The sequence below is a fragment of the Orycteropus afer genome, unplaced genomic scaffold (assembly GCF_000298275.1).
Source record: "Orycteropus afer afer isolate SDZICR_OR568_19922 unplaced genomic scaffold, OryAfe1.0 scaffold00020, whole genome shotgun sequence".
Lineage (NCBI taxonomy): Eukaryota > Metazoa > Chordata > Mammalia > Tubulidentata > Orycteropodidae > Orycteropus > Orycteropus afer.
Genome location: NW_006921607.1, coordinates 3,472,408 through 3,481,851, shown reverse-complemented (window position 1 = coordinate 3,481,851; position 9,444 = coordinate 3,472,408). Strand labels below are relative to the sequence as shown.

At 45.0% G+C, this 9,444-nt stretch overlaps 1 protein-coding gene across 1 annotated transcript; it reads right to left on the bottom strand.

Annotated features, from left to right (window-relative positions):
• Positions 1-4,358: 4,358 nt before the first annotated feature.
• Positions 4,359-6,961, bottom strand: PDYN (prodynorphin). Its single transcript, XM_007960023.1, has 2 exons — positions 6,833-6,961; positions 4,359-5,000 (listed from the first exon to the last, which is right to left on the bottom strand). Exons 1-2 carry the CDS (start codon positions 6,959-6,961, stop codon positions 4,359-4,361), a joined length of 771 nt encoding a protein of 256 aa, XP_007958214.1.
• Between the last annotated feature and the right edge of the window lie 2,483 nt (positions 6,962-9,444).

Sequence of the window (9,444 nt, the reverse complement as noted above, 5' to 3'; positions counted from 1 at the left end):
TCTCCTACCCAGCTCAGCCTCCCAAACCCAAAAACCCAAAAACCACAGTGCCTGGGGATGAGAGAGAAAGAGAAAACTTTGCTTGGAACCAAGGCATCAGGAAGTCTCCTGCCTCTGTTTCTGGGTTATTTGAATCAAGGGAGCTCATTTGGCCTCAAGCACTTAATCATTTCATTCCTCTTTCTGGTTTTATTTTGAAACATTAGGGGAAGGAACCATCACAGAGATTGAAAAGGGCCCTTTTCTCTCTCTAGCTATTGGTTGTGGATTCCCTTACTCAATGCCCAATGCATATGTTGCACCAGATGGCTTCGACTCCTGGTGGCCGATTCAGCTGCTCAAGAACATGGTTGTGCTTAACCTCATCAATTTGACTCTGTTTCAGTTCATCCTGGGGTAGGAGTGTGATACCGATCAGTTTAATTAGTTTAATGAGGGCTCAGGGAACTGATCCACATTTTGAGTTTGTTGCACAGAACAAATTGGTTTGCTTCGCTCCCTCCCTGATCATTTCAGCATTCAGAAGGAGAGTTGCTCTCAATTCACCATTAGGAAAGGGATTTTCAACCCCCATCTGTTATGGGGATGTTCTGACTCTGTCACATGGAGTCAGAACGGACCCCACTGCGTCTACCAACAACACCTCTTCTGTGAGGAGCTGAGCGCTGGCCAGGTTATGAACCTGAACTGGAATCAGAGAATCAGTTCATCAAGTGTTGTGTTTCTACACAATAGCGAAAAACCAAACTCAATACCACTGAACCGATTCCATCTCATAATAACCCTCACTGGGTTTCCAAGGCTATAAATCTTTACAGAAGTAGATTGCCCCATCTTCCTTCCATGAAGTGGCTGGTGAGTTTGAACTGCTGACGTTCTGATTAGCAGTCAAATGCCATATCTACTATGCCACCAGAGCTCCTTTATATACAACGAGAACTCTAAAGTGGACTTTTAGCCTAATGCTATCTTGAAATCTCTAGTGTATGAATTCCTGTTCCAATAAAAGAAAGCATTTAACCTTTTTCCTTAAATGTGGTCTCCAAAGTAGGGTGCACAAGGAGGTTCTGTGAGGTTTGGGAGTAAAATTTTAGGACTGCTATTTGCTTATCTATCTTGTTGTACAAAGATGACTAGTTAATATGAATATTTTCAAATTTACACACCAAACACTAATGCAAAAGATGAAGAAATTAAAGATTTTTACCAACTTCTGCAGTCTGAAATTGACCAAACATGCAATCAAGATGCATTGATAATTACCAATGATTTGAATGAGAAAGTTGGAAACAAAGAATAAGGATCGGTAGCTGGAAAATACGGCCTTGGCGATAGAAAAAATGTCATAGATCTCGTGACAGAATTTTGCAAGACCAATGACTTCCTCATTGCAAACACCTTTTTTCAACAACATAAATGGTGACTATATATGTGGACCTCACCAGATGGAATACACAGGAATCAAATCGACTACATCGGAGTCAGGGCCAACTTGACGGCACATAACAACAACAACAACAACATCTGCGGAAAGAGATGATGGAGAAGCTCAATATCATCAGTCAGAATAAGGCCAGCACTGACCATGGAACAGACTAGCAATTGCTTAGTTGCAAGTTCAAGTTGAACTGAAGAAAATCAAAATAAGTCCATGAGAACCAAAGTATGACTCTGGGTATATCCTACCTGAGTATAGAGACCACCTCAAGAATAGATTTGATGCATTGAATGCTAATGACCAAAGACCAGACAGGATGTGGGATAACATCAAGGACATCATAAACGAAGAAAGCAAAAGGTCATTAAAAAGACAGAAAAGAAAATTTTTTAAAAAGACCAAAGTGAATGTCAAAAGAGAGTCTGACACTTATTCTTGAATGTAGAGGCGCTAAAGCAAAAGGAAGAAATGACTAAGTAAAAGAGCTGAACAGAATATTTCAAAGGGCAGCTCAAGAAGACAAAAGAAAGTATTATAATTAAATGTGCAAAGACCTGGTATTAGAAAGCCAAAAGAGAAGAGCACAGTTGGCATTTCTCAAGCTGAAAGAACTGAAGAAAAAATTCAAGTTTTGAGTCGCAATACTGAAAGATTCCATGGGCAAAATATTGAACGATGCAGGAAGCATCAAAAGAATATTCAGATCCACAGTACCAAAAAGAATTGGTCAATGTTCAACCATATAAGGAGATGGAATATGATCAAGAACTGACGGTACTGAAAGGAGAAGTCCACAATGCATTGAAGGCATTGGTGAAAAGCAAGGTTCCTGGAATTAACAGAATACCAAATGAGATATTTCAACAAACAGAAGCAACGTTGGAAGTGCTCACCCAACTATGCCAAGAAATTTGGCATAGATAAAGACAGCTCCCTGGTCAACTGACTGGAAGAGATCCATATTTGTGTCCATTCCAAAGAAAGGTGATGCAATGGAATGTGAAAATTATCAAACAATATCATTAATATCACATACATGTAAAATTATGCAGAAACTGATTTAAAAAATAGTTGCAACAGCACATCAATAGGGAGTTACCAGAAATTCAAGCCAGATTCAGAAGAGGACATGGACCAAGGGATATCACTGCTGATAGCAGATGGATCTTGGCTGAAAGCAGAAAATACCAGAAAGGTGTTTACCTGTGTTTTATTGACTATGCAAAACCATCCGACTATGTGGATCATAGCAAATTATGGAAAACATTGTGAAGAATGGGAATTCCAGAACACTTCATTGTGCTCATGTATGAACTGTACAGTGTTTGAAAAGATGAAAGGGTTACTGCATGGCTGAAAATAAGCAAAGGTGTGTTTCAGGATTGTATGCTTTCATCATATTTATTCAATCTGCATGCTGAGCAAATAATTTGAGAAGCTGGTCTATATGAAGACTAATGTAGCATCAGGATTGGAGGAAGATTCATTAACTTACACTATGCAGATGACACAACCTTGCTTGCTGAAAGTGAAGGAGATTTGAAGCACTTAGTGACAAAGATCAAAGACTACATACAGCCTTCAGTATGGATTACATCTCAACACAAAGGAAACAAAAATCCTCACAACTGGACCAGTAAGCAACATCATGATAAATGCAGAAAATATTCAAGCTGGTAAGCATTTCATTTTACTTGAATCCACAATCAATGCCCATGGAAGCAGCAGTCAAGAAATCAAACAACATATTGCACTGGGCAATCTGGAGCAAAAGATCTCTTTAAAATCTTCAAAAGCAAAGACATCACCTTGAGGACTAAGATGTGCCTGACTCAAGCCATGGTATTTTCAATCACCTCATATGCATATAAAGACTGGACTGTAAATAAGAAAGACCAAAGAAGAGTTGATGCATTTGAATTACAATCTTGGTGAAGAATATTGAATATGAATATTGAATTGAATATGGACTGGCAGAAGAACAATTTCGTCTGTCCTGGAGGAAGTACAGCTGGAATGCTTCTTAGAGGCAAGGATGGTGAGACTTCATCTCACCATCTGTGGACATGTTATCAGGAGGGACCAGTGCCTGGAAAGACATCATTCTTGGAAAAGTAGAGGGTCAGCGAAAAAGAGGAAGACCCCTAATGAGCTGAATTGTCACAGTGGCTGCAGCAGTGGACTCAAACACAGCAACAATTGTGTGGATGGTGCAGGATGGCACTTGTGTAGGTAGCTACGAATTGAAATTGACTGACAGCACCCAACAACATTTAATTGTTTTACATTCTATCTTTTGTATGTTTTATGATACATGTATATAATATCCAAATGAATATATCTGCATATTGGAGGGATTCTTAGGTTTCTTGTGAGAGAGTCATGTGATCAGTAAAGTTTGAGCTTCATAGATATAGAGGTTGTAAAGCACAAGTCACTCTGGAATTGGGGGTCATGTGAACAGGGTGGAGGGATTGATTCAAAAGTTGATTATGGTGGCAATTTTAGAGGTCTAGGGGTCTTGGTAGCATAGTGCCTAAGGCACTTGACTGCTCACCAGAAGGCTGATGGTTCAAACCCACCAGCCACTTCTCAGAAGGAAGGTTGGGCAATCTACTTCTGTGCTGATACTGTCTCGGAAGCCCAAGGAGCGGTTGCTATGAGTCAGGTCCAACTCGATGGCACATAACAACAACAACAACAAGGGGTCTTGGACAAGCACAAAGCCTACAGGTGGTGGGGGAATCTCCTCCCTTCCTCATCACTGGCCTCAGAAGAGACTAGGCTGGGTTTGGATGTTTTGTAGAAAGTGCTGGACTGAGCATGGGGTGGGGCTCATACAGGAATATGAATGAATGCACTCCAATCTGGAAAGGCGTCAGGGGTAGCTCCCACTTCAACTGCATGAAGGGGAAGGTGTTTACACATCAAAAAGCTCTCCGGAGTAGGCATTGGGGTCTTCCTGAGACCGAGTCACCACCTTGAACTGGCGCCGGAGAAAGCCACCATAGCGCTTCTGGTTGTCCCATTTGAGCTTGGGACGGATGCGCCGCAGGAAGCCCCCATAGCGTTTGTACAGGTCTTCATGGGCTGCCGTATCCCCATCCCCATCCCCATTCCCAGCCACCTCTGAGCTCCTCTTGGGATATTTACGCAAGAATCCCCCGTAGCGTTTGACCTGCTTCTTGGAATCCTCTTCATCAGACCCAAGTGCCTCTGCCTCCATCACACCATCTTCCAGTTGTGCATCGCCCATTAGCTCCGACTCTGCTCCCTCCCCAAACCTGCCTGAGAGACCCCTGAGCTTCTCCTCCAGGGTCTGGCTCAGAGAATTCTCCCTCGTGGGGGTGCTGGGGAGGAATTTGTTTTTCTCCAGCTTCTTCAGGAAGGGCCCAGTGTGCTTGACCAGCTCACCATAGGGATCTTCCAAAATGGCCTTGCTCTTTGAGTCTTCCTTGCCATTGAGCCCAAGGGCGAAGGAGGTGAAAACAGACAGGAAGCCCTGGCATCTCTCCCACTCCCCAGAGGGCAGCAGGGAGGTCTGGCATTCCAGGGAGCAAACCTGCAAAAGACACCACAAGACCATGGTGGTCATGTCACTTCACCCCTATCAAACTTCAAAACATATGCACTCTTCCCTCCCTGCAGAGTCATTGTCCAGCGTTTGAGAAAATCAAAATTAGCTACCATTTCTAAGCAGGGGGCTACCCATTTTGAGCTCTGGTAGCATAGTGGCTAAAGCACTTGACTGCTAACCAGAAGGCTGGCGGTTCAAACCCACCAGCCACTCCTCGGAAGGAAGGTTGGGCAATCCTACTTCCGTAGTGATACTGCCTCGGAAACCCAAGGAGGGGTCGCTATGAGTCGGGGTCGACTCGACGGCACATAACAACATAACAACAACAACAACAATGATACCTAAAGGTCGGTGATTCTGTGCCCCTGTGGAAGAAGAGGAAATAGGCTTGGAGAACTTTCCCAAGGGCACATACAAGCAGTAATACCAGGATTGGAAGTGAGATATTCCCAGAGTGCTTTGCTGTGCTCACTCATCCTCTCCTCGCTTCCGATTTTCAGGAGTGGTTGGCTCTCCCAAACTTTCCCAGGTGTTAGGGATGTTACCACATTTTATAGAGAGGGGCAGAAGCAACACAGAATGGTAGAAATAACACACATGAGGGGGAATAACAGTGTCCACTTCACAGAGGTGCTGGGAGAATTCAATTATCACAAATGACAATGATGATACAGTGCCTTACAGTGTGCCAGGCTCTGCTCCAGTGCCTCACATGCATTGATGCATTTTATCCTCTCAATAACCTCATGAGGCTGTTGCTATCATTAGCCCCACTTTACAGAAGAGAAAATGAAGGCACCAAACCCTATTGCCATCAAGTCAATTCTGATGCATAGTGACCCAATAGGGCAGAGTGGAACTGCCCCATAGGGTTTCCTGGGCTATAAATCTTTATGTAAGTAGACTGCCATATTTTTATACCACAGAGTGGCTGGTGGGTTCAAACTGCTAACCTTTTGGTTAACAGCCAAGTGTTTAAAACACCATGCTACCAGGGCTCCTAGAATAAAAGCACAGAGGTTAAATAACTTACCCAAGGTCAAGAGTCAACAAAGCTTATAAGAGACAATACTGAAACTTGCACCAAGGTTGTCTAATGTCTCAAGGTCTCACGCTTAACCACTGTGATCTCCTGAGGCTGTATATTGGCAACAAGTGGTGTGTCGTATGCATCTTAGTGAGCAGTGGCTAATATCACACATTAAATACTTTATGTCATATTGCATGGAATCATCCTCATATTGCAGATGAGGAAACTAAGTCTCAGAGAGTGGGTGCCAAGGACATGGAACTAGAAAGTGGAAAAATCAAAGCCTGTGCTCTGTCTACCACACCGTTTGTGCCTAGACTCCAGCCTTCCTGTTGTTGTGAGGGAGGCACATGGGGGACTATGTCTCAAAGCAAAGCCAAGGCCAGGCCAAGAGATGTTGAGACTCAGGAGATGGGTCCGGGCTTTGATCCTGTCCCCCAGACACTGGCATTTAGGGCATGGCCAGAGTTCCTTCTATGAAGGCGAGTGGATTTGGAGGTGCCCAGTGGAGAGAAGCCCTGAAAAATTCATCCTGGGCTGTCAATTCCCACACAGCACCACTTTATGAGTGACACTCCCTGTTGCCGGGCATCAGGGTTCCTGGGTCCTCTTGCTGCACCTGAGTGGATCTGTGATAGGGAGGCCTGAAGTGGGGTGGGAACCAGAAATAGCAGCCCTTGATGACCAGGCTGTCTGCAGAGCAAGATGAGCCCTGCACAGATAGGATGAGTCTGCAAGACAAGTAGCAGCATCCCAGACCTCCACACCCAGATGTCCCAGGACCTACCAGGGGCTTGATAGGCTTGGGCGCATCCTGGGTCTTCACTGCACACAAGGAACACGGGGACAGGCAATCTGCGGAGACGGAGGGGAGCACAAGGAGGCAAGCAGCCAGCAACAGCTCCTGCCAGGCCATATTGTCATAAGCGTTCCTGCTGAAGAGGAAGAAAGAGAAGATGGTGAGATCCACGAACACCTACTCTGGGGATCTGTCTTAAGCCTGTGCAAGTCATCTCAGTAACTCACACCAGCAGCAGCACAAGAATATTCTTGGTCCCATTCTACAAACGAGAAAACAGAGGCCCAGAGAGGTGAAGTGGGTGGCCAACTCCAAGGGTTAAGGAAGGGCAGAGGTGTAGCTAATATATGGCAGGTATGGCACATGCCCTGGGCACCACTTGAAGGGGGCACCACTAAGCAGTTTCTATTAACCATCACCAGCTGTATGAGATCATTCAGCAAGTTAAAACTAATGCTTTCATATTTGAGAGCCTCCATAGATTAAGGCAGACTGTGTCATTTGCTCTGCTGAGTTTATAAAAAGAACCCAAACCCCATTGCCATCAAATAGATTCCAACTCATGGTGACCCTATAGGACAGAGTAGAACTGTCCCATAGAGTTTCCAAGTCTGTAAATCTTTACGGAAGCAAACTGTCTCATCTTTCTCCTACAGAGCAGCTGGGGGGTTTGAACTGCTAACCTTCTGGCTTAGCAGTCAAATGTTTTAACCATTGCACCACGAAAGTTCCTTGTAGAAAAAGAAGGAATTGAAAAAAAAAAAAAAAGCTTCTAGCCATCATAGACCAATTTTCATCAGTGAGAGTGAGGAAGGCATCCTTCTAATTTTCATATGGTGCCATAATGTTTTAAGCAGAGGATTAACGAACTTAATTTTTGAGCTGATACTATGGTAAAGTGAACTAAAAGATGGTGTCAGATGTTTGGACAGGAGTGCAATTTCAATATTGCCATAGGTGCTACTTCTGGTAGATACATCTCTGAGGAAGGAAACTAACATGTTCGGAGACCTGCTATGTGCTAGGGGTATACTTCCATAGTCAATCTGCCCAATCACCCTTCAAAGGGAGTTTTATTATTTTCGTAGGACAGATGGGGAAGTTGAGGCTCAGAGAGAGGCCGACATGATTGCTTATAGAGCTAGGAGGGTGGCAAGCTAGGACTTGGCTTCTGTCTGTCAGACTTCAAATCCCCTGACCACCCACTGAGCCAGAAGACACTTGTCTGTTCTTCCAGTTTTCTGAAGCTTCCATCTCCTGTCATTGCCTGTCCCCCGGACTGTCACTCACTCAGTCAACTTTGTATTTAATAAAAATAATTCTAGCTGCTCTGATAGTTATTAAGGACTTACAATGCTCTCAGCAATTCTCAGGGATTAACTCATTCATACACAGCAACTTTAAGGGTGAGTACTATTATCCTACCCACTTGACAGATGAGGAAACTGAGACATGTCCAAGTTAAGTCACCTGTCAAGGTTCCAGAGCTAGTGAGTGTCAGAGCTGGGATTTGTAACAGGCAGTCTAGCCCCAGAGCCCACATTCTTAATCGCTGGGTACTGCCCAGGTCCCTCTGATCCACCTCCCACCCCAGCCTCCATCTTCTCCCTCCAGGGGTCCATACCAGCCTCCTCTTGCTCTAAAGTAGCCTCCAACCTTGCCCTCCAAGTACCTTCCACGGCAGCCAGAGGACAGACTCTCCTGAAATGTGAATTTGACTGCACTCCTGTTTCTGCTGACCCTCTTCAGAGGCTGTCCTTTGAGATGATGCTAGTCCCCTTGGCCTGCCATGCAAGGGCTTTCCCCAGATGGAGAGCTGACTGGCTAAGTGCTCACTGTGTGCCAGACTCCTGTACACATCTTAATGTAGGAGGTCCTCATAACAATATCATAAAGCTGGGACTATATCCTCCCCATTCTATGGAGGAAGAATAGAGGCACAGAGAGATGACACAATCTGTCCAAGGAATAACAGCAAGTAGGCAGCTGAGCTGGGATTTGAACACAGATGGGCTGAGTGTGAGTTCTGCCTGACCTGGGCAATTCCAAAATGAATGCTTCATGCACCCCCCCCACACACACACACTTGTGCACTTGGGGCTCCCTCTGCCTGCAATGCCTCCCTCACCACCCCCATCCACTCCACCTCCCCAGGCCTGGATCACCCTCTGATCCCTCCTCTGGGAAGTGTGCCTGGGCTGGACGCCTCCTCAGAGCTCCAACAGCCACATGTGCTGGCTACATCCCATAATCACTTCTTACTTTCTTGAGTCCTCCACCACAGAGCCAGTAAGTGCAAAGTCCCTGAGGTGAGACTGTGTGGTATGAATGGGAAATGGCAAGGAGGCCAGAGTGTTTGGAGGGAGATGAAGTAAGAGAGACTAAGGTGAAAATTACAGAGAGATGGGCAGAGGCCAGGTAATGCTGACCCATGTTGTCCAAGGTAAGAAGTTTATTCTAAATGTGAGGAGAAGATTAAAGAGGCAGGAATGAATGAATGGTGCCCCAGCACCAAATACAAGGGGAAGCCTGAGCAGGGGCTCATACCAGTTTGTGAGGGAATAAACAGGTGAATGTTTGAATGTGGCCCAAGCTCTTCA